Source organism: Bos indicus x Bos taurus, chromosome 11 (assembly GCF_003369695.1).
Source record: "Bos indicus x Bos taurus breed Angus x Brahman F1 hybrid chromosome 11, Bos_hybrid_MaternalHap_v2.0, whole genome shotgun sequence".
Lineage (NCBI taxonomy): Eukaryota > Metazoa > Chordata > Mammalia > Artiodactyla > Bovidae > Bos > Bos indicus x Bos taurus.
The window spans coordinates 97,344,165-97,368,301 of NC_040086.1; the positions used below are offsets into that span (position 1 = coordinate 97,344,165).

The 24,137-nt window shown below is 60.1% G+C and overlaps 2 protein-coding genes across 5 annotated transcripts in view; one reads left to right on the forward strand and one right to left on the reverse strand.

The window, feature by feature from the left end:
- Positions 1 to 10,764, forward strand: part of LRSAM1 (leucine rich repeat and sterile alpha motif containing 1) — a 33,892-nt gene extending 23,128 nt beyond the window's left edge. For 2 of the 3 annotated variants that reach the window (XM_027556319.1, XM_027556320.1), the window contains exons 19-26: positions 854 to 928; positions 2,714 to 2,794; positions 4,174 to 4,269; positions 5,537 to 5,635; positions 6,084 to 6,215; positions 7,490 to 7,571; positions 8,995 to 9,131; positions 10,048 to 10,764. In XM_027556319.1, coding sequence (XP_027412120.1) covers positions 854 to 928; positions 2,714 to 2,794; positions 4,174 to 4,269; positions 5,537 to 5,635; positions 6,084 to 6,215; positions 7,490 to 7,571; positions 8,995 to 9,131; positions 10,048 to 10,173 — 828 coding nt within the window. In that variant the 3' untranslated portion in view covers positions 10,174 to 10,764. The remainder of the gene's footprint in view (positions 1 to 853; positions 929 to 2,713; positions 2,795 to 4,173; positions 4,270 to 5,536; positions 5,636 to 6,083; positions 6,216 to 7,489; positions 7,572 to 8,994; positions 9,132 to 10,047) is intronic. The other variant, XM_027556321.1, reaches the window with a different exon arrangement.
- A 1,440-nt stretch (positions 10,765 to 12,204) lies between these two features.
- FAM129B (family with sequence similarity 129 member B) overlaps positions 12,205 to 24,137 on the reverse strand; it is a 52,509-nt gene continuing 40,576 nt past the window's right edge. The window contains exons 6-14 of one of the 2 annotated variants that reach the window (XM_027556317.1): positions 18,807 to 18,922; positions 18,165 to 18,269; positions 17,906 to 18,068; positions 16,512 to 16,699; positions 15,648 to 15,803; positions 15,133 to 15,249; positions 14,900 to 15,007; positions 14,686 to 14,797; positions 12,205 to 14,244 (exon numbers count right to left, since the gene is read on the reverse strand). In XM_027556317.1, coding sequence (XP_027412118.1) covers positions 13,661 to 14,244; positions 14,686 to 14,797; positions 14,900 to 15,007; positions 15,133 to 15,249; positions 15,648 to 15,803; positions 16,512 to 16,699; positions 17,906 to 18,068; positions 18,165 to 18,269; positions 18,807 to 18,922 — 1,649 coding nt within the window. In that variant the 3' untranslated portion in view covers positions 12,205 to 13,660. The remainder of the gene's footprint in view (positions 14,245 to 14,685; positions 14,798 to 14,899; positions 15,008 to 15,132; positions 15,250 to 15,647; positions 15,804 to 16,511; positions 16,700 to 17,905; positions 18,069 to 18,164; positions 18,270 to 18,806; positions 18,923 to 24,137) is intronic. The other variant, XM_027556318.1, reaches the window with a different exon arrangement.

The window sequence follows — 24,137 nt, forward strand, 5'->3', positions numbered from 1 at the left end:
AGACCGTCAGGATGAGGGGCAGGGAGAGGGCTCTCTGGGTGGTGGTTTCCGCTCACTGAAGTCAGGAGAGGTGTCCTTCCCGGGCACCCCCTCCCCTTGCTGTATGGGGCTCCCTCCTGAGGATCTGGTGGCAGTGCCCACCCCCACCTCCCCTGCAGAGTCGGAACGAGCCCCTGACTTATCCCTTCCAGTCCCGCCGCCCTGTATCTGCTCTCCCTTGGGCTTAGTGGGCGCACAGCAGGTGCTACTGTGTGGACCAGCCCAGGAAGGACCCCTCCTGACTTCCTCCCTCCTCTGTCCAAATTGTTCAGCCCCAGGTTTTCCCATGGACCCTGTCAGGGGTCCCCCACCCTCTCATCTCCTCTCCTTTCTCCCTCTGTGACGTCATCCTCCCATCACGGGCCCATCACTCCCTTTCCTTCCGTCCCAACTCTGATCTCTCTCTTCTTCCCCCCACGATGCTGTGGACTTAGTCCTTGCAAGATTGTCTGAGGAAAAGGCTGTATTTCTCAGAGAGGATGTCAGGCCTTGGGGTTAAGATGAGGCTCTGAGCTGGACAGACTTGCGTGCTAGTGCCAGCCAGTTCACTTTCCCAAACCTCACTTTCCTCATCTGTGAAATGGGGCAGTGAAGGCGCCTCTCCCGACCCCCATCATCGGTCGTTCCACATGCACCACAGGGAGAGCCCTGAGCACATGGCCGACAGGTAGTAAGTGCTTAATAAGTATTATTTTAAAAAACATTAAGCAAGTGAGCTGAAAAGTTGTTGTCTAAGAAGGAAAAGGCGTAGGTTAGGGTGTCTTTGAGGCAGGTTGTATTTGGGCCCCCTGAGCGGCCATGCTGTCTGTCACAGAGCGCCATGCAGAAGGCAGCCTTCGAGGCTCTCCAGGTGAAGAAGGACCTGATGCATCGGCAGATCCGGAAGCAGGTGAGCGCGGCCCTGCCCCCCAGGCCCGCCCTGTGGGCATTCAGAGGCCGCAGTTAAGGTCTGAGTCCTGGCTCCTCCAGGCCAGGCCGGCAGGAGGTCTCCCCAGCACGGGGCGTCACCTACTCGGGGTGTCTGGAGGTACCTGAGACAGCACTGTGGGTGCTGGCTGGTGGGACCTGTGCCCACCACTTGTCACGATGCCCAGAGCTGAGGGAGGGTGGCCCTGACAGCTGGGCAGCCCCACGCTGACCAACCCCAGGCAGGACCTCTCAGCCGGCTCGAACCGCAGAGTCCTGTGGCCCGGATGGAGGAGCTGGGACAGGTGACGCCCCACCTGGGTGGGCGGAGCCCTGAAGAGGGGACGTGCTCTCGCGTGGCCTCCGCTGCTGACCCCCGGGTGACCTTGGGTGAGCCGTTGCCCAGCGGGGCTGTGTCTGGCTCACTACTCTTCCCTGGGCAGGTGGCAGGGTGGCTGGAGACAAGCGAGCTTTCAGGCTACAGGACGCACATCACGTCGTATTCAGCACACTTTCAATTTCACATTTTGCATGGTTTTTTTTTCTTCTTCTTCTTTTTTTCTTTTCTTTTTTGGCCAAAACCAACTTACCTTTTTATTTCCCCTTTAATTTCAACCCTACATTGCCGGACATGAATCTCATTCCTCTGACCAGGGGTTGGTGGGGTCATAGGGGCAAAGGTCACAGGTCAAAGGCACAGAGTAGAGAAGTCACTGGCTGGGGGGGTCTGGCCCCCAGGACTAAAAGCCCCCACTCACACCCTGGAGGTATGTGGTGATCCCCTAGATGTTCTCACTATGGGTGGTTCTGACCCACCAAGCCAACTGTTCCTCTGGAGACCACAAGCAGGGACAACCTCAAGGAAAAGGCACACTCATTTACCCGCTGTGTGTCCTTGGGCAAGTTACTGAATATCTCTGAGCCTCGGTTTCCTTGTCTGTGAAATGGAGGTAGTAATACCTCCAACAGCAAGGAGAAGCGATGGCAAAGACGCGTAAAAAGTGCCCAGCACAGTCCTAGCGTGTGCCGTCTCTATAAATGTCGGCAACTATATTACTGTCCGGAGAAGGCAATGGCACCCCACTCCACTACTCTTGCCTGGAAAATCCATGGACGGAGGAGCCTGGTAGGCTGTAGTCCATGGGGTCGCTAAGAGTCAGACATGACTGAGCGACTTCACTTTCACTTTTTACTTTCATGCATTGGAGAAGGAAATGGCAACCCACTCCAGTATTCTTGCCTGGAGAATCCCAGGGACAGAGGAGCCTAATGGGCTGCTGTCTATGGGGTCACACAGAGTCGGACACGACTGAAGCGACTTAGCAGCAGCAGCAGCATATTACTGTTACTGTAATCCAGTTCCTTCCGTTCCCCTCCGCTCGCCTCTGTGTACAGCTGTCTAGAGGAAGCAAGAGAATTGGACTGGCAAGAGGCTCTGAGAATTCCGTGTCTGTTCTTCACTCTGGCCCGCACCTTGAAGGAAGCCCCTTCGTCCCACACACCCTGATGGGCACCCCCTCTGGGCCGGCCCTGTGCCTGGCTTTTGATCAGCAGTTCTGGCCGGGATAAGCACTCAGGCCCGTGAGATAATGAATTCTGTTTAAAGCCCCGCTGATAAGGTTTACCAGGTTCTCAGTCCCCTTTATTCCAGAGCCTCCCCCGCCCCCCCAGAAAGGATTCTTAGGTCCGCTTGGCCATCCAGGAGCAGCAGTGCAGGACTGAACCATGTTAACGTGAATTAAAAACCCCTGTCTCGTCTTCTGTTTAGATTAAGTTAATAGAAACTGAGTTATTGCAGTTGACACAGCTGGAGTTAAAGAGGAAATCCCTGGACACAGAGGCACTGCAGGTACGTTTAGGGCTCCCTGGCCTGCCCTGTCCCCCCACTACACCCCCACTGACGAGACCTCCCGCTGGTGCCCCACCCCTCTCAGCTGCCCTCCCGCAGACAAGGCGGTGATGCCTCGACCCCAGAAGGCTCGTGTGGGCCCAGCGCAGGCCCAGGTTAGGGGTGGGTCAGCCTGTTGCTAGGCAGGAAGGTCAGAGGAAGGAGGGTTTCATTGCCAAGGCTCACCAGGCTGCATCTCCATCTCCGTGTTGTCTATGTTTTGGAGCTGGGTCGCTACTGAACTCCCTACCTCTCTCAAGCCATGCTTCTGGGGCACTGGTTCTCACAGCTAACACCCCCGAGGGGACAGCATTCTTGGTGTCCCCAGGATGTCTGGAGGAGAGGGCCCATGTCACTCCCTGCAGGCAGCTCCTCTGATCTCTGGCCCTTACTGTGTGCCCTGGGCCGGGAGGGGAAGAGGGGCAGAGGGGCGGCCCTTTCCCTGTTCTGTGTCTCAATCTCTCCACACGTTCACAAGAGGGGCTGGGTCCATGGTGTGAGAGGGCATGTGCCCCATTCCCGGCTTTTGAGCAGAGCCTTCTGTCTGTCCCTGTCCCTGTGTCTGTCCTCAGCAGACAAGTTTTTGTTTATCCCATGGGCTTCTTAATGCGGAAGAGAGCTAGGGTCTGGAGTCCTGCTCACAGGTCTGCCACTGTGTGACCTTAGGTAGGTTGCTTCCCCTCCCCAGGCCTCCAGGCTGCCCCTGCATAAAATAGAAGGAGTCTTCTAGACCCAGCCTGTGTCATAGGGCCATCAGAGATCAGTGGGACAGGCCTCAGCCATGCAGAGGTTAGGGGCTCTCAACCCCCAACATAACCACTGTGCTTGGTGGGTTCCTATCTCCTGCCTGTTGGAGCTGTGGGGCTCCCATTTTTGGGGTCTCCATGCGATTTTCCAAGAGGAAGAGAGGAGTGGAGCGTGGACACAGACGGGCTTTCTGGGGTGTGCCCGTTCCTCCATGCTGGCTGGCGTGGGCCCCTCACCCCTCTTGCCCTTTGCTTCTGCCCAGGCGCTCTGTAGTCAGTGAGCCTGAAGTCGAGGTCCCTGCCGCTTGTCATTTCCTTTGTTTGGTGTTTTGCATCACTGCACTGTCATTGGTCACTAGATCCCATGCCTGGCCTTACCCCCCGGGGAAGGGAGGTACAGGCTGGGAGAAGGGCACCTCCACTGTCTCCCCCTGTCCTCAGCCGGAGATCAGGGACAGAGCCTTGATGGGAGTCAGGCCCACCGTGGCCCCCAACTGAGAACCGGTTGAGGGGGTGTCCTGCCGCCGCGCTGTGGGGACCTCGGGGGCCGGGGTGCCGTGAGCTCCCAGCACTGGCCATGGTCTTGTGTCACAGGAGATGATCTCGGAGCAGCGCTGGGCCCTGAGCTCGCTGCTCCAGCAGCTGCTCAAGGAGAAGACGCAGCGAGAAGAGGAGCTCCGGGAGATCCTGGTACGTGTGTGGCGTCCACGTCGTGCGCGGGGTTGCTTTCTCTCTGCACTCACGCTGTTCTTAAACCCACATCATGCGCCGGGTTCCTTTCCCTCCAAGCCCACTGTTAGAAATGTTTCGTTATCCTAGACATCCCCTGAGCTCCACCGTGGGCCGGGCCCGCCAGGAACAGACAACAGCCAGGCCAGTCTCTTCCTGAGCCCCACACGAGCCCGGGTGGTACGTTTGTGCCATTTGGCACAGACCACGTTAACATGTGCTGTGCACAGCCAGCCTTGTCGTGGCCAGGCTCCCGCCCACAAGGGACCTTGGGGACTCGCTGTCCACCACAGCAGAACGTGACCATCAGGGTCACAGGCTCCCGAAGAGAGGTGTGTCCACAGTCCAGAGAGGGCCAGGCCAGAAAAGGAGAGTCACTTAGCTAGGTCCAAGAGGGGCTGCCCAGGGAGCTAGGGGATGCCTGGGTTGCAGTCCCACGGCCCAGCATGCAGCCGCGGTCCTGGCTGGGCGGCTTGGTGGCTCAGCACAGGCTCCAAGCTGGGTCTGAACCTGGCTCTGACTCGAGACGGCCCTTGGCTCTTGGGCCGGCTGCTAATCACTCTGCCAGTCGCTCAGTCTCCTCACCTGTGACGTCGAGACTGCTTCACAGAGTTGTGAGAACTGAGTAAAAGGGCATCTCCCAGCACACAGCAGACTGGCACCGAGTGCCCTGCTGCTGGTGTCACGAGTTTACTCCTCCGTCCCCAGCACCTAGAATAGTGCCCGGCCCAGAGCAACACTTGTGTTGTTTGTTGAGTGACGGGGTGGAGGAATCCATGTGAACAGCTAACTTCCTTGTGCACCTGTCTCTGTGCCCAGGTCCTGTGTGGACACACCTCTCTCCTGTTCTCAGTGCTCCGGCTTTGTGGGTGAAGGTGGGCGAAGTGCCCTCTGGAAGCTGAGTTACCCTAGCATCCCAGTTCTCTCCCTGCTGGCACCCAGAGCACACGCCGAGCCTCCGGGGGCAGATGGCTGCCTACGGCTTTGTTTTTGCCACAGGGAGGTGGGAAGGTGTCTCCCCTCCAAGTCATGACGCCCGGGGTGGCGGGGGGCAGGGGCGCCAGGTGTCAGCCGCCCAGGTTCCTGCAGCTGAAACAGTGAGACTTAGTGGAGGGGGATGTTCTTGGTAAAACACCAAGTCCATCCACATGCCGTTCACAGCCACCCGTGCCATCAGCGTTTCTATTCACTGACTCGTAACGAACAGTGTCTGCTTCCTTCTTGGCAGACGGAGTTAGAAGCCCAAAGCGAAACCAAGCAGGAGAATTACTGGCTGATTCAGTATCAGCGGCTCTTGAACCAGAAACCCTTGTCCTTGAAGCTGCAGGTGAGAGTTGTGGGCACGCCCACCCCGCGGGAGCCCTGGGCCCCCGCAGCGCCAGCTCGCTGATCTGTCTGGTGGAATTCCCTTCCCATCTCTGGGGACCGGTGCACCAGGGCCTGTGCTCGGCCTGGGCGGGCACAGAAATGGGGGGCGGGCATTGGTTCTGGTGGCGGGAAGACAGTTCCTGCCGGGTGGAGCCCGCTGTGCACTCACCTCGATGCGCACTTACGTTGCTGGCTTTGTCAGGTTTACTGCGTGGCGGTGAACTAACTGCGTCATGCCTCTGTCTCTCTGCCCTTACTTAGCCGTCTTGGTAGGAAGAGTCCCAAGAATACATTTTACCTCTTGCGTTACGTGTATCTGAACTCTTCGTGTGCTGTTGTAAGTCACAGCCTCGTGGTTTTTCCCGGTCCGTGGTACACTGGGCTTCCCCCACGGGTGTGTCTTGCAGGAAGAAGGCTTGGAGCGCCCGCTGGTGGCCCTCCTGGTGGAGCTGTCGGCCGAGCACTACCTGCCTATCTTCGCCCACCACCGCCTCTCACTGGCCATGCTGAGCCGGATGGGCCCTGCGGACTTGGCCAAGGTGGACCGCGGCGGCCCCCCGAGGGAGGTTAGGGAGGCGGGCAGGGCCCTGACCCGATGGCCAAGGGGGGACTTGCCCTTCACGCAGTTCTTGGCAAGGCTTGCCGTCTGGAGATGTCTTGGGGCCGCCTTGCTCCCAGCGGGCCAGGACACCTGCCCTGTCTTCCCCCAGTCACCTGGCTGCAAAAGCCAGAGCTGCAGGTGCTGTGGACCCCAGATTGTCCCCTCCGCCAGCCCCTTTCAGGTGGGATCTTCACATCATAGGCTGGGCAGGTCCTTGCAGGTCATCTGGACCGTCCTTTCCCCACATCCTGGGTTGACAGTTGTATCGGCAGCACTGCCTGCGCCTGGTACAACCTGTGTGAATTCATTTACTCTTCAGAAGAGACAAATGCTGACTCTGGGGAATACTTAACAGTGCTTGACACTGTTAAGCATGTTTTACATATAATCGTGTTTTAGATAAACATCTAAGCGTGTTTTACATATACATTCATCGAATCCTCATAATAACCTGGGCTTCCCAGGTAGCACAGTGATAAAGAATCTGCCTGCCAGTGCAGGAGACACAAGAATGTGGGTTCAATCCCTGGGTCAGGAAGATCCCTTGGAGAAGGAAATGGCAACCCACTTCAGCATTCTTGCCTGGAGAATCCATGGACGGAGGAGCCCAGCCGGCTGCGGTCCATGGACTCAGAGTCGGACACGACTGAGCACACACACGATAACCTGGGCAGGCAGGTACAGTCATGGTCATTTTTCAGGTGAGGACACGGAGACACAGCAAGGTAGCAGTTTGCCTGAGGTCATATGGCGGAGCCATGTCCAGCCCAGGCGGCTGGTCTGGTGTGGGGGCCGTGCTGTCGCCACTCTGCTGAACTGCCTGGTCCCTCGACAGAGGCAGACACAGACCCCGGGGCTCAGAAGGACCATGTGGGCCGTGTTGCCCACGTTCAGGAGCACTTGCTCTGGAGGCTGAGGGACTGAGCGTCTCGTGCGGCTACTTTGCAGCTGTTCGGCCTCGGTGTGAACCACCTGACTGTGTGAACCGACAGCCCACCGTTGTAGGCCCAGCCCCTGCACTTGCTGGACAAGGGCTGCCAGTGCTGGGTTCCCTCTCCTTCAGCCGCACTGATGGCCTGGCTGTCAGCCTCCACGTGTCTAGTCAAAGGTGCCAGAAGTCAGGGAGGAGGCGGTCCTGGCGGCTCTGTGCTGCGCCGCAGGCCCCCTGCCCAGCCGTGCCCAGGCCCTGACCCGCCCCCTCGGTCCTCGCAGGTGGGCGTCTCGGAGGCCGGTCTGCAGCACGAGATCCTGCGCAGAGCCCAGGAGCTGCTGGACGCTGCCAGAGCCCAGCCAGGTACCGACACCCCGCCTCTCCCAGCAGAGCCGTACGCGGGGGCGTGGCCGGAGCGTCACCTGTTTCCCTTTCAGGACGAGTCCCAAGGGCCACTTCCAACCCTTGCCAGTCCTTAAGCTTCCCTCCTAAACGAGCCATTTATAAATGAGAAAAATAGGCCCCAAAATGGAAAATGTGAGCTTTTCCTCCGGTGGTGGAGGGACCCTCCTGGCTTCCCTAAACCCACCCTACTGACATCAGGAACCACATACTCAGGGTCCCTGGAGTAGCGGGAGAAACCCGCTGGACCCAGTGCCCAGCACTGCCCCCAGGGCAGGTGTGTGTGTGGACTGGGAGGCAGGGAGGGGCTGTGGCTGAGTGGGGGCAGGAGGGGTTGTGGGCGGGGTTGGGGCGTGGGGAGGAGTCGGGGTCCCCCCTGCTGAGCAGGACAGAGGTCGGGCCTCCTTGGTGCAGCCCCACAAGGCGGGCACCCCTGCTGCTCTCCTTTGAGGGATGAGGAAACTGAGGCCAAGAGAGGGTAACCCTAATCCCGAGGGCTTCTCCTGACCATGGCCGCCCTCCGGGGAGGGGCCGGGGCAGGACAGCGCCTTCTTAGCTCAGGGGCAGCAGATCCTCAGGCATCTTCCTGACAGTTCTCCAAATCCCAGGACTCAACATATGTTCCATGAAATAGAGACACGCCCCTCCCCCCGCGCCTACGCGGTGGTTTGGGGGGCACCATGAGGCCCTTAGAAGGTCTAGGGTGGTTGTGACAGGCTTAATTATAAGAAATACTACTTGTAATTTAAACCACAGACTAAGTGAACAACATGTGCCGTGAGGGGAGGGGGCTCGGGGATGAAGAGCCTCGGGGGTCACTGGGGCACGTGGTGTGATGAGAGATGGATTCTCATTCCTGCTTTGGGCACCTGGGCCCCGGCAGAGCATGCTGGCTTAGGGCAGAGCAGCGGGTGTGCGGGAGAGCAGCGGGTGTGCGGGGGCTCTCCAGGGCAGGGGGAGCAGCCTCGAGTCCTTTCCCTGCTCCTCTGGGCCCCTGCACCTGGGCCCCTGGTGGAGAATCTGTGCTCAAGGTCGGGCGCCCCCCAGAGCCCCTCACCCAGGGTTCCTGGCCCGGCGGCCCCACCCCAGGTGGCCTTGTGGCCTTAGGCAAGCGGCTTTCCCTCCCTGACTTCTCATCTCTGACAGTGATGAGCCCTGTTTGCAGGGTGGCCCAGAGGGGTTCAGGGTGAGTTAGGGGTAGGGGGCCCCAATTGCCCGGGGTCCTGGCCCTCCCACTGTATAGATGAGGAATGAGGCTCAGCAAAGAGAAACAAGAGGGTGTGTGGGAGCACCCCCCACCTCTGTCTACGTAAGGCAGGCTGGGCCGGGGAGGGACGGGGTCAGATGGTCAGGACCCTGGCTCAGCCTCTCTCTGTCCCCACAGAGCTGCTGAAGCCACCTGAGGGCGGGGTCCTGCCCACAGCCCCCGAGGAGCTGCCTGAGGCAGTGAGACCCTCAGCTCCCCCCGCAGAGCTGCTGGAGGTGCAGACCTCAGAGTGTGTGGTGTGCCTGGAACGGGAGGTAAGTCTAGGGGTTATGGGCCCGACCTCCGGGGCCACCATCCCCGCCCCCTACCCGCCTGCCCAGCACCTGCCGCCCTCTCAGGCATGGGTGATTCATTCTGCCGAGAGTTTAGAAATATGTTGTGTTCATTAGAAATTTTCGAAAATACAGGGAATTAAAATGACCCATGATCCCAGGACCCAAAACATGAGCAACGCTGACAGCATTTGCTGGGCCTTTTTTTTGTTTGTTTTTTACAGAAGAGGTTTTTAAATTCATGCAGGGTAATTTCCCAAGTCATTGAATATCAACAAAATTTTCTCTGGAGAGGTTTTTTTCAAAACTCTTAGTTTTAACAACAAATTTAACAGCCGTTATAAAAAATTACCGTAGTATATAAAATAAACCCCTGTTCTCTCCACCACATGATCCTACTTAGAAAAGGCCACATGTTAACAGTTTGGTTACCCCGTGGTCTTTGCTGGCCCCGGGGAATGCCATGATATGGGGGTGGGGGAGGACTTGGTTATGAATTTAACCAAACCTCTCCTGCTCTGGGACCCAGAAATGGCTTCCTGTCTCTCCTAAAAAGTGGAAATGCTGAGGCAAAGCATGGAAACGTCCACGGCTTGTGATCCGTAATGTTGGGGTCATTTTGAGGCAAAGTGCATAAAAATCCCTAAATTGGGAGCAACCTGCATATCCTGTAACAGCAGGGCTGGTGAGACAGGCCATGGACCACCCTCCCCCCAACCCCGAACGGCTGCTACAGAGGGCCGGGGCATGGACGTGTCCAGGGAGGGTGGTGGCATCCTGTGGTGGACGGGGAATGGAGTCTGACGACTCTGTGGTCACATCTTCAGGGGGAAGGACAAGGGGCCGGGGCACCAGCTGGGGTGGGGCCCTGACGTCCCCGCTCTCCCCCAACCCCCAGGCCCAGATGATCTTCCTCAACTGCGGCCATGTCTGCTGCTGCCAGCCGTGCTCCCAGCCCCTGCACACCTGCCCACTGTGCCGCCAGGACATCACCCAGCGCCTCCGCATCTATCACAGCAGCTGAGCGCCGGCCTCTGCCGCCCTCGGGCCCAGGGCTGTGCTCCTTCCTGTTCCCCACGGGCTGGTCCGGCCCTGCACCGCACCGTGCCCCCGTCCTGGGCCAGGCTGAGACAGGAGCGTTCCTGCCCAAGTACTGAGCGGTTTAAATCCTGTAGAGGGGGTGGGGGGACCCCTCGCGGCAGGACCACAGGGTCTGGGGTGGGAGCAGCGGCAGCCACACCTCCGTCTGAGCCAGCACCGAGGGTTCCAGCTGCCTACGGTGGTCACAGCCCCTCCTGGAGCCTTGGTGTCTTCCTCAGGGGAACCCGGGCAGTGCCGTCCCACTCAGCAGGGGTGGTGGGAGCCCTGGCCCAGGGCAGGGGCGGCCACCGCGGCCTGTCCTGGGATCGACAGGCCAGAAGGTGTTCAGCACGGGCCTGGTGCCCCAAGCAATGTCAGCCCCTCCTGGCCTCCCTCCCTGCTGCCCCCTCCCCCGCTGAGCTCTGGGCCCCTCTGCTCCGCAGACCTGCACCTCCTCTCCCCATGCAGCTCAGGAGAAGACCCTGAGCTTCAAAGACCTGAAGCAGGAACGTCAATAAACCCATCTCCAGCCTGCTCCTCCTGAGTCGTCACTGGGCCCTGGTGGAGCCCAGGGAGGGGGGAAGTGGCAGTGAGGTGTGTGAAGTTACCCACACCTCCCTTTTGCAGGTGGAGAGACCGGGCTCAGGAGACAGGCTCAGAAAGTCCTCGGAGCAGATGGGGCCGTGTGGGCCACCTTGTGTGCTGTGTAACCATTATCCCAGACCAGGGGCCCCGGGGCCCTGCAACTGGGACAGAAGCATCTTGACTCCAAACCCGTGCATTTGTGCAGGTCGCTCACTGCACAAGTCCAGAGGGAGCCGTGTTCCTCGTGCTTGCGGCAGAACTTGTTCATGCGTTTTGTGGCAGATCGTTTTGAGCCGAGGGCAGCTTTCTCTCTGGGCTAGAGGCAGGCCTGCTGGGGCGCCTGGGCTCTGCCTCCAGGTAACTCGGACCCTGCCCAGCCTTCCAGACCCTACATCCCCACTTGTTCAGTGAGGGACAGTAGGGGGCCCTGACCCAGGCCGGTGGCCACCAGGGGGCACTGCGGGCTCATCCTGGGCCCCGTGTGAAAGCCGGTGGGACACAGGGCCAGGCCCTCTCCCTCCCTGCCTCACTGAGCCGGTCAGTCCTGTGGCTGAAACAGGTGACAGCCCCTTGTGGACCGAGTCCTGCTTTCCAGGTTCCCCACACACACACCCCGTCCTGAGCTCCGCTCAGCTAAGAGGGGAGATGTCGGCCTGAGATGGGCAGGGCCACGTTGCGGAGCAGGGCATTTGGCGGATCTCCTTGAACCCTCACGAGGCCCCCTTTTATAGGTGAGCAGTCTGAGGCTGGGTTTGGTGACTTGCCAAAGTCAACAGCAAAAAACCCTGCTGAGCCTCGGTTTTCTCATCTCCACCCTGTTGACGGAACTTCGGCCACTGGCCACCGTCCCCCAAGGTGCCCACCCAGCAGGGGCAGCCTGTCCCCACCAGCTGGCGGGGGGGAGGTGTCCCCATGACCCAGAACCTCCACCCAGGCTCCCCGCCCCTCTGGGCCTGTTTACACACTGGTGTGATGATGGTGCCTGTCCCCCGGAGGTTACCTCGTCCCGCAGGTAACGCGCACAGCCCACGGTAAGTACTCAGGAGTGCTCGCCTTGTGAGCAGGAGTCTTAAGCACTGGCATCACTGTTTGGATCCAGTGTGAGCCTGCCCACCATGGCCATAAAGCAGCTGCCCTCCCCATTGCCTGAGGCTGCCAGAGGCCCACCCTGCACAGACCCCCAGCAGAGGAAGCTGTCTGAGCTGCCATCAGGCTAGTCACCTACCTGCTGTGCCCCTCCTCACTGAGCCTCAGTTTTCTCCTCTGGAAAATGGGTTCATAGGAGAACTCTGGTCACGTGTACCTGTAAGCAACGAGCCCCGAAAGTCAAGGCGCACAGGCCCGTCTCCAGCCCAGGTTTCCCACCCAGCCAGCATCACACATGGGCCACTGGCTTTAAATAAAGCACTTTATTGATTAGTAGAAGCTTAAACAGTTTGCATAATATTTTCAATACAATATCTGGGAAGGATGATTGGAAAGTCCCAAGAGAAGGCACCAGAGGAGAGCGTCTTCAGACGGAATGTATTGGTGGAAGAGGTTAGTTTGGCGTTGAGAGTGGGGCTGGGGGGGACTCAAAGGGGGGTCCCTGAGCACCAGCCAGCACCGCATGTCCTGTGGGTCCCAGGCCCTGGCCCAGGAAGCAGATCCTGGGAATGGGAGATGCAGGGCTGGGGGCGGCGGTGAGGACCCTGAAGGAGTAGGTTTCTGCCCTGCCTGCCCTCCCTTCAAAGCAGCAGAAGAGAGGGCCGGGGAAAACCAGGTAGCCCCAGCCCCTGGGGATGACCTCGACTTAATGCTCACCCTCAGGAACAAGGAGCTGAAGAGGGGGGAACAGCAGGGCCATGTGAACAGTCCTGGAGTTGTCAGGGTGTGGTGCGTTAGAGCCCCAGCCTGCCCCAAATGCTCCTGGTGTCCTGGGGCGCCACGGCCCCTCCCCCGGCCCCTCCCGAGCCCCACCAATTCCCTCGGGGGACAGCGTGTACCTTGGAAGCAGCCCACGGAGAAGACAGCGTCCACACCCGCCCAGCCCTGCCACTGAGCAGTGTCCCCACCCCCAGCCCAGCCGGACAGAGGGGCTCCTAGAGACCAGACCCCAGCAAGTGGAGGTGAGCAGAGCCTCAGCTTCCAGCAACCCCCTAAGTGCACCCCGCCTACCCTGCCAGCAGTAGCTCTGCAGAGATCACTCCCTCCTTCCCTCAGACACGTCCTCGCCCCAGACCAGCACATTCCAGGCCTTTCCTATTCCCACCCCACCTCGAGAGGCAGCCCTCCCCCAGCAACCCCCCAGCCTCAAGACTCCCTCCTTGCATGTCCCTTCACCTGGGGCGCGAGAGCCAGGCCAGAGTCCACTCCAAAACTGGCCTCAGGGGCCCAGAGACAGGCCTTGGCACTCGGGCCTCCTGGTTCTAACAGGCCCCCTCGGGGACGGGAGAAGCCAGGCAGTGGATGCGGCTCTCGCCACCCTCCTTCCGTGGATGGCAAGGCCCACCAGGGCAACAGGCCACAGAGGCAGGCAGGCAGGGAGGGCGGACTCAGGGAGCCAGGGCCGCCGAGTGCTCCCAGCCCCCATCCACTGTGCCCGGTCCCTCTCCCACCAGGAGCAGGAAAGCCACGATCATCCCACAGAAGAGAAAACAGAGCAACCAAGTGTGACCAAACCCATAAAGTGACTCAAGTGGGCCCATCCCCGTCCAGCCCCCTCGGTGCCACGCCAGCCCTGGCCCCGCCCCGCCCCGCCCCGCCCGGAAGGCACAGATCCCGTGCTCCCCACCCAGAGCGGAGCCAGGGCCCCGGAGGGAGTGGCCCATGTGCTGTGTCCAACAGAGGCTCCGGGGGCGACCGGCCTAGAACTCGGTCTGCACCCCTGCACTGTCCTCGGTGGTGGTGTGGATGGGGGGGCGGCTGCCCGGGCTGGACACCTGCTCGCCGGTCTCCTGGTCGCTGGGCTTGGGAGGCTCGAGGCCCACGAGCTTTTCGGACGGGAGCTGCCGAAGGGGTGAGGCGGGCGGCGAAGTGGCCTCGGGGGCCAGCCCGGGCTGGGGGCTCTCCTGCACGGGGGCCCCGTTGAGGAGGGGGCCAGCCAGCGGGGGGCTCTCGGCCTGCAGATCCCTGGTCAGCAGGCCGCGGAGCTCGGTGACGCTGTCCGGGGACGAGGGTGATGGCGGCTCAGGGGCAGCCTCGAAGGGCAGCCCCGCATCCTCGTCCTGGACCACGGACACCACCTGCTTGGCACGCCGGCGCTTTTCCGAGAGGGGGGCTGCTTCCTGGGCGCCGGGGTCCCCGCTGCCGGCGCCGCTGTCCCCATACTCCTCGCCCCAGTCGATGGGCACGCCCTCGGCCAGCAGGTGCAGGTTGGGGTCGCTGTTGTGCATGACCACGCTGTCCCGGTACAGGTTGTGTTTCCTCTGCACGGCGGCCTCCTTCACGGCTGTGGGACAGAAGCGGGTGACGGGACACTGAGCGGGGGGCTGATGGCCACCAGCACACCCCGCTCCGTGTGACCCACGTCACGATCCCTCGGCCTGAGTGGGCACTGCGACCGGACCAGGCTTCTCCGAGGCCTCAGTGTGGGAAGCAGGGGGTGGGACCCTAACCCCCATCACTCCCCTGACACTCCCTAAAGTGCCAAGGACCCTCAACGTAACTAAGGCGTGGGGACAGATGCTGCCCCTGGCCCATACCACGAACAGTGGGCCCACCGCAGCCCACGGCCTAAGTCTCCCTTTTGTGGCTTAGCTGACCCCACCAGGAAGCCTCTGGGCGCCCACCTCCGCCACCCTCCAGCAGTGAGAGTCCTAACAGGGACCACACGGCAGGGCAGCCCCACCCAGCTCTGCAGCCGCCCACCCCAGGGTCCGGCGGCACTGACCCTGGAGGATGTCCTTCATGACCGTCTGCAGCACCACCTCCTCATATGTGTTCTCCACCAGGATGAACCTGGCAAAGTCCTCGAAGATCAGCTCCTGGAACCGGGACAGCTCCTGCCGGCCGGGGCGGGCGTGGGGCAGAGAAAGGGCAGTCAGGGCTTCGGGTCAGGCTCTGGGTGGGGGGCGGGAGGCAGGCGGGTGTGGAGGGCTGCTCACCGACTTGCAGGTGGGCGCCAGCTTCTTGAGCAGGAATGGGATGGTGATCTGCAGCAGCGCCTCCCGGAAGAAGCGCTTCCGCACGGTGCTGCTGTCGTAGTCGTATTTCTGCCGGGAAAGAGGGGCCGGGCATGGGGAGCTCCGGGTCAGGGGGCTCCATCAGCACCCCCGTCTCACCCAGGCCCCTGTCTCCCTCCCGGAGTAGAGGGACAGGGCTTGGCCGAGCAGCTCACCTTCAGCACCCGCTCCAGGATGCGCTGGATGGACTTGCACAGCTCCTCCTTGGTGGGCCCCTTCCCCAGCTCCTGGTGCAGGAGGGTCTCGAAGGTGTACACGGCATTGTCCATTTGCTGGAGGCGAAGCGTACCACAGGGCATGTGAAGGTGTGCCCCCCTGGGGAGGAGGGGTGCCCCCCTGGGAGGAAGGAGTGTCCAGGCACTCAGACACCCCTTCACTAGCTCACTCCTATGCTGAACGTCTAGAGCGCTGGCTCACTGCCAGGCACCAGCACCAGCCCTCCTTGCCCCAGGGGAACAGAGGGTCTGGGCCCTGTGGGAAGGAGTTTAGGGAATTGGGAGGGCTTCCTGGAGGAAGGGGTCTCTGAGACCCAAGAGGTGAGTCTGACTTAGCCAGGTAGACAGAGGGACAGGCATCCAAACAGATCCGAGAGCGTGGCCAAGAGATCGGAGCAGGAGAGAACATGCAGGATTGCGGGGAGAGCCAGGGTGCTAGCAAGCCCTGTGCCCACCTCACGCATGTGGATCTGGGCTCGCTGCTTGAACACAGACATGCTGGACACGTCAAAACGCTGCTGCAGCCCGTCGAGCCGCAGCGGCTCCATCTTCTCGTAGCAGCTGTGCATCTTGAGGGGGTGGTACGCCAGCTGGGACAGCTTCTCCATGTACTGCAGGGAAGCACGGACACACGACGGACCTGAGCTGGGGCCGCCGGAGGGGCCGGGCAGCCCCCGCAGCCCCTGGGCCCTCTGAGTACAAGCCCCGGGGCTGGCACTGGCACCAGGGAAGGCCATCCGGGGGTGGTGATCACCAGGGAAAGCGCTGGAGGACCTGGGACAGGAAAGACGAGGATCTGCAGGCAGGAGAGGGGTATGGCAGCACAGTGTGTGGAGACAGGCCGGCCTGAGTGCTGGGCAGCCCTGGGCAAATCGCTCACCATCTCTGAGCCTTGGTTTCCTCAGCCTCCAAATCTGGAGATGGGTTTTCATGATCTCCAGGGTCCTCTATGGTTCTCAAAGTCTATGATTATTATTGTCAGTGGAACTCCTCAGTTTAGGGTGGAGAAGAGGCTAAGATCACAGGGCCAATTCTATCTGCCAGACCTGACGACTATGTGGGGCTCCAGGCAGTTGACTACCCCAACACGGGGTCTGTGGAAGGCCGTTCAACCCGAGAACCAGCTAACTCAGAAGTGAGGGGCCGGCTCCATCTGTGAGGGGCACAGAAATGGCACCTGTGGACGTGCCCGGCTCCATGCCTCCTGCAGATCCTCTGTTCACAGGTCATGCCCAGGAGGGAAAGGGCCTGCCCTCATCACAGTGAGGGCCTGATGGGGGCCAGACCAGACCCAAAACCAAGCCCAGGGCCCATCTCACCTCACCCAGCTTGTCGATGCCACCCTCGTTGATGACGTTCAGGTTCATGTCAGTGACTTCCTTGAAGAAGACATCCCGCACTTCTGTGAAGCCCTGGCTTGTGGGAACCATGAGGGCCTCCAGGATGGACGGGATGTAGGGCTGGACGTGGTTCCGGACACAAACCTCCGCCTTGGGGAGGATGGAGGCTGCGCCGAGGGAGCCGGTTAGCGGACGGCACTCCCAGGAGCAACCCCCACTGTCCCAGGTCCCTAGGCTAGAGGCAGGCGGCTGTGTCACTCTTTAGAGAAGACCACTGGTGACAACATGAGCAAAGGGAAGGGTTCTTGAGGAATGGTTAACAGTGGAGCACAGATAACAAGGCATCTTCAGGTCGGATCCTCATATTCCTGAAACTATGATGTCCAGAGATGAAGAAAATGGCCATGTAAAGGTCTCAAGGTCAGCAGTTTCTCCATTTAGATGGAGGAAGAGAAAACCCACCCTTGGGGGCCGGAGCGGGATCTTGCTCCTTTGTTTTTTTTTTTTTTGCTCCTTTGTTTTTTAAAAAAAAAATGAAAAAAACGCTCCAGTGGATTCAAGGAGTCTCTGGGTTGTGCAAACCCTGAGCCCAAATTCTGCTCTGGCTCAGCCTAAACTGTGGACAGGGACAATCTCCAAGAGGTCCCACCAAGGCATTTTCACCCAAGGGTGCTCTGACGTCCCTCCTCCTCCCCTGTCCAGCTAATGCTGCTTGTTCCACACAATAAATGTCAGCTCAGTGTCCTCGCCAGCTCACGCCGAGTACAAGTGGTACAGAGTAACCCTCGGGGAACTAATGACCGCCACAACCATGGCCAGGGGGTGTGTGCTGGGCGCGGCAGTGAGCAAAAGGATCCCACCAGGCTCAGGACAGAAAGGAGGACCACCTGACCCGGGAAAGGACAGGCAGGCTCAACGTGGGCCACCCGAAGTCCAGGTGATGTTGCTAAAATGGCCCATGATAAATCTGATTGCCCGAAGATGAACAGAAGGCCGGAACCTCCTAACATCACTTAGGTCACCAAGATCTGGGTCTACAGAGACAAAAGCCACCTGGACTTCCCCAGTGATCCAGTGGTTAAGGCTTCCTGCAGTGGAAGCGCATGTTCGATCCCTGATCAGGGAATGAAGATCCCACTGGCTGTACATGAGGCCAAAGGAAAGAAATAACAGCCATCAAATGACTCACAGGGGTTGGAAGAACAAGGGCTCAGATTTAATTCTGGCTTTTAAAAAATAATCAGTGAATCAAGTCATCGCTGTGACATGTACATGGATCCCTGAAAGAGGCAGGAGGGAGGCCTGACCCCCGAGGGTGGGTGGTCCCAGCCCGCCCACCCCGTGATGCCAACCAGAGCAGGTGGCCCACCTACCTCGGATCTTGCTGGCCAGGTGCTCCTTGGAGGTGATGATCTGGTCCATGTCGGTGCGGATGACCGCCTCCATGGCCGGCCGGGCCAGCTGCAGCTTGGACAGCACCGCCTCAAAGCGTGCCTTGGCCTGTTCGTACACCATGCGGTACACGGCATCCGAGATCTGTGGGCAGGGCATCGGCGTCGGTGTCAGCGTCCAGCTGGGGGTGCCGGGCAGCCGTGGGCCCCCCACCCCCACTCCTGAGCCCAGACCACCCACCTGGATCCACTGCCGCTGTCGCTCCTGCGGTTTCCCCTTCAGCCGGGGGACCAGCTCTGCCTTCAGCTCAGGGCCCAGCTCCTCCATCACCAGGTTACTCAGGATCTGGGACCGGGAGGCAGGGGCAGGGTTCGGAGCATGCCCAGCCCCTCTCCACGTTCCGGCAAACCCGGCCATTCAAGCCCCCCTCAAAGCTGCCCTTTGCTCCACGTCCCCACTGCCCTGTCTCCCAAGCATCCTTCCCAGAGGCCCCGGATGGTCTGCTTGGCTGTCCTGCAGGATCCAGCAGGGGCCCCAGCTCAGGACCTCTGCGCGTGCAGCCTCCCCATCTAGAATACTCCCCCAGCCCTGCTTGCCGGCACACGGAAGTCAAATGTGTTTCTCCTGCTAGACAGAGAGCTCCCTAGGGGCCAGGACTGTGCCCCTCTTATTCTCAGTGGCACCCAGCCCCTAGGCCAGGGTTGGTGCTTGGGTAACAAACTGAACAAAAATAACCACCTGTGTGGCCCACCTCAGCCTCCACCCGTCCGAACCTAAGCTGGTAATCTGGGTCCAAACTGCAGCCAGTGCCCTGGGGCCCGCCGGCGTGCTCAGTCCACCCTCTGGGCCCCGGGCGGACTTCCGCAGCCTCCCCAGCCTCACCTGAACCTCGTTCCCACACAGCATCTCCCAGGTGCCGTACAGCTCCTTGGACTGGCGGTACATGCGGATGGCGTCCGTGAATGCAGGGCCCTCCACCTTGGAGTCTTCGGGAATCCCTGCCCGGGGAGAGGGACGGAAGGAGGAGGTTGGCAGGATGGCCCCCGCCCCAGGCCCCCACTCTCTTGCAGTAACAGCGACAGGAGAGGTTGCAGTGACAGTTAACAGCAGTGACAATCCGCCAGCAGCAGCAAGACAACCCTCCTTCGCACCCTCCTCATCTCCTTAAGCCCTCCCACCAGTGCAACACGTGGGCAAAGTCGTTGCTTCTGCTTTCACAGATGAAGAAACAGGTTCCAAGGTCAGGCCACTACCAAGGGGCCAAGGCCAGTGAGTGGCAGAGCCAGGACCACTGGGGGAGCCCACCCTCCCCCCACCAGGAGAGGCCTCGAAACACAGCAGAGGGGGTACCAGAGGCGCCCAGAGACCCTTCCTCCATCAGGGGCCTGCACACTCCCCCCATAGAGGGCCAGAAGGTAAATGCACGCAGCTTTGCAGGCTGGTGACCTCCGTCCCAGCCATTCCACCCGCTGCTGTAGCAGGAAAGTTAGCGCAGACAGGGTGTGAACGAACAGGCCAATAAAACTGGATTTACTCAGACAGGCGATGGGCCCAATTTGGCTCCCTGGCTGTTGTTTGCCAAGCCTTGTGGAAGATCATCCAACCCTAAAGGGCCTCAGCGTTCCCTTCTGAACAGTGAGAACTATGACCAGCCTGACCGCTCACACCCATGGAGGGGCTGCAGGGACCACAGTGTGGACTGGGAAGGCCAGGGCCCGGCTGCAGGCCTGGTGGGCACTCCCTGCGCCAGGAACTGCAGCCCCGACTGGCTCCTGGGGCCCTGGGTCCGCTGTGCCCACCGCTGTGCACCCGGGAGGCTGGGAACACCATTCTGCTGCCTTTGTTAGAGGAGGTGGCGGTGGGGGCCCAGAGGAGTTTGCCCACCTCCCCCGTGCTGACCAGGGGGTTGCTGAACAAGACGTGGACCTCCGCCTGGGTGCTGGGGAGGCAGGCTGCAGGAAGTTGCAACATCCGACTTTGGGAAGACGTGGTTAAACACCTCAGAGCCTGGCAGGAGGCGGCCCCCTGCCTGGCCTTGTGCCTCTGACCGCTGTGTCCCCAGAGCCAAACAGCAGCCGGGGCCTCTAAAATCCCAGCTCCCACTCTGATGACTATGGAATGAGTCACCCCCACAGAGAAAAAGCCCCTCTCCGGCGTGGAGAGGGCCTCTCCTCCCACCATCCGGGTGACCCAGGAATCACTGCCGTTCAGGGCTGGAGGGGGGCTCAGCAGTGGACAAACTGGCCTGGAACCCAGCCTGGCAGTGGCAGCTCCCAGGACTGGGATGGGGCCATGAGCATTTCAGAACCTGCACCCAGGAGGGAGTGACGAGGGCAGAGCAGGAGGGTCCCACAGAGCCCTGGGGCGGGTGCTGCCCAGCTGGGCTGGGGGAGGAGGCAGGCTTAATTAAGGAGGGAGACACTGTCTCCCTGAGACCGGGTTTTGCCTAGAAAATCCAGCTGTGTGTTATACACGCAGCCTCTCTCATGCACGGGCACTTGCATTCTGCAGACAGCAAGCTGGGCGTGCTGGGCAGGGGCCGCTTTCCAGGTGGCAGGACGGGCTGGGCATCAGCAAGGAGGCGGGTGACATCCCAGGCTCTGGCCGGTCAGACGTGCAGCCTCAGACCCTCAGGACATCCCTACTCTGCATGCCGAGGGGCTGAGTCAAAAGTGAGGGTGGCCTCTCCTGAGCCCTCCCCCCAAGCCTGGCTGTTGGGGACTGACTCGTGTCCCGACAAAGTACTGCGCTGAAGTCCTGACCCCCAGCTGCTCGGAAAGGGGCCATGTCTGGATGCGGAAACTTAGGTGCATGCGTGTGCATGCTCAGTCACTTCAGTCGTGTCCGACTCTGCGTGACCCCCTGGTCTATAAACCCACCAGGCTCCTCTGCCCATGGGCTTCTACAAGCAAGAATACTGGAGTGGGTTGCCATTTCCTCCTCCAGGGGACCTTCCCGACCCAGGGATTGAACCTGCATCTCTTGCGTCTCCTGCATTGGCAGGAGGGTTCTTTACCACTAGCGCCCCCTGAGAAGCCCAGGACTTAGGTAATTAAGTTAAAAGGAGGGGATTAGGCCGGGCCTTGGTCCGATATGACTGGTGTCCTTATAAGAAGAAATCTGGACAAAGAAACAGGGCACACACAGAGCAGGGACTATGCGATGACCCCAGGAAGACGCTGGCTGCCTCCTAGTCAAGGAGACTCAGAAGAAAACACCCTGCTGACACCTGGATGTGGGGCTTCCAGCGTCCAGAACTGTGCAAAAGCTGACTTCTGCTGTTGAAGCCACCCAGGCTGTTACGGCAGCCCCCGTAGACTGAGGCCGAGACCCCACACGCATTCCCGCACGCAGCTCTCAGAGGGGCCGGTGGCTCTCAAGGCCCAGGGAAGCAAAGTCACACAATCACTAGAGGGTGGCTGCCCCAGGCTGGAACCCGGGCCCACTGGCTCCAGCGAGACCTGGAGGCTTCCCGCCCGCCCGTGGGGTCCTTGGGGTCAGGCTGAGAAAGGAAGCGGCACTCCTCAGTCCCGCAGAGGAGGCGGGGACAGCGGGCAGACAGGAAGAGGCCTTGACCTCGGCACCCCCGGCCCACCCTGAAGCCCAGCTCAGCGCCCCTGCTGCCCCCAGCTGCTCCAGGAATGCAGGATGTGAGGGGGACCCTGGACAAGCTGGCGTCCACCCAGCTTGGCCTCCTCCGGCCCTCCCCACCAACTTCCTGGCAGCCCCCGGAATGAGCAATTCCAGGCCCCACAAATTCCAGACCCAGCCTCCGAGGAAGCTGAGAACTTTCCCACAGTTCTGGGGCGGGGGAGGGGCGGGGGAGGCTCCTCTGAAACCGCCCCATCAGCTCCTGACACCGAGTTGCAGGACGCCCCTGCTCCCCACCCGCCCCCAGCAGCTCTCCCCCGGCCTCCCCGCCTGCCCACAGACCCGCTCAGCCTCCCAGCTCAGCACTCGCTATGTGCCAGGCACAGGGCCAAGAGCTCTCCCCAGGACCCGCTCATTGATTCCTCCCCATAATCTAGCAATCTAGTTGATCACAACCACCATTGTGCATGTGGGGAAATGAATGTCAGCTCTTCTTCCCGCTGGTCGGTCCCCACCCAGCTTGGCCTGGGGTCACCTGGCCAGGTCTGCCATTAGCCTTGGAAACTTGGAGACGGAGGGGCCTGGGCCAGGGACGAAGGGGAGGACGGGAGGAGAAAAGGTACCCCGGGTCAGGCGGTCAGAGCCCAGATCACTCCGCCCAGTCCTAGCCCCGCAGCCCCCAGGGACCTGGAAACAGGAGGCCCTTTGTGGATGGCAGGGCTTGGCCTGACCAAAGACCTGGTTCCTGCCGCCCAGCAGATTCCAGCCAGGGCAGAGGCGGCCCTGGAGAGTGGAGAGGACAGAGGACAGGTGAGGTGAGCCAAGTCACCGCACGGCCCGCCTCTAGGCGTGGGTGCCCATGGTCTGGCCTCCAAGTGGAGCTGTGCCCGAGGTGCGCCAGCAGCCAGGGAGGGTGGAGCAGAGATGGGTCGGGATGGTGGGGGGAGCGGTGGCCCAGTCACCAGGAGGGAAGCTCAGGGTCTGGGACATGGTTGTTCCTCCCTCAGGGGCAGAAAGCCCCTTGTCCCCCACACCCTCCCACCAAGAGACAATCAAGCCTTTCTGATCAAACTCCTCTGAGCCTCATGAGGCCCTCCAGACCTGACCCCAGTGCCTCGCCAGTCCCATTTCCGGGCACCCCCTCCCAAGTTCAGGGCCTCATGCGTCTTCCTCTGAAGCGCCCCCACGCCACGCCTCCCTTCATGCTCGCTGCGATCTCTGTCTGGAACACACCTCCCTCTGTTCTAGAATTATGCATCCTTCAGGTCTCAGCTGAACCACTGCCTCCTCAAGGATGCTGCCTTCATCAGCCCCTCCTCCCATACAAGCTCAGCAAACCCCCAGTATATACACACCCTCCAAGCTCCCTGGGTGGCTCCCACCCAGCACCTAGCACAGTCCTGACTCATCACCCCCTGGTGTCCTCGTCTGTTTAACATCTGTCCCCCCTACCCCTAGGCTGCTGGCAGTGAGTTGGGGGAGGGACCAGGTCTTGCTTCCCTGTTGCACTCTCAGCACCCAGCCAGGCCTGGGTCTGGCTCAGAGAAACACTGAAAGGTTTGTTGAATGAGTAAGTGAGGCGGAAGAGACCTTGTAACTTTATAGACGAGAACGAGGCCCTGAGTGGGGAAGTGAAGTTCCTACACTACCAGGCAGGTCAGTGATAAGAAAGAAATGACACCATAAAAAAATCTTTACCAAGAACTGTGAATCTTCCTAAACCCTCTCAGACACAGGAGAAAATATTGTCCCCATTTTACAGAGGCTCCAAGAGGCAAGTTGGTCTCCTAAGATCATGTTGCTGGAAAGTGGCAGAATCAGGGTTTTTATTCTGTGATTCAGGAGCTCAACAACCACATCCCTCGGAAACAATTTCCTATATTTTTTTCTCAGCGTCACAGAACAGTCTTCATCAAGGGAGAGGGTTAAGGGCAGCATGACAATGGTTTCCAAAAACCAGAAGGAAAAGTGGTGGTTGGTGGTTCAGTAGCTAAGTCACGTCTGACTCTTTTTAACTCTATAGATTCTCGCCCTTCAGGCTCCTCTGTCCATGGGATTTTCCAGGCAAGAATACTGGAGTGGGTTGTCATTTCCTTCTCCAGGGGATCTTCCCCACCCAGGGATTGAACCTGGGTCTCCTGCATTGCAGGCAGATTCCTTACCAACTAAGCCACCAGGGAAGGTCAACTGAGCCACCAGGGACATTAAGGGCAAAAGGTCCGTCTAGTCAAGGCTATGGTTTTTCCAGTAGTCATGTATGGATGTGAGAGTTGGACTATAAAGAAAGCTGAGCACCGAAGAATTGATGCTTTTGAACTGTGGTGTTGGAGAAGACTCTTGAGAGTTCCTTGAACTGCAAGGAGATCCAACCAGTCCATCCTAAAGGAAATCAGTCCTGAGTGTTCACTGGAAGGACTGATGCTGAAGCTGAAACTCCAGTACTTTGGCCACCTGATGTGAAGAGCTGACTCACTGGAAAAGACCCTGATGCTGGGAAAGACTGAAGGCGGGAGGAGAGGGGGATGACAGGATGAGATGGTTGGATGGCATCACTGACTCAATGGACATAAGTTTGAGTAAACTCCGGGAGTTGGTGATGGACAGGAGGCCTGGCGTGTTGCA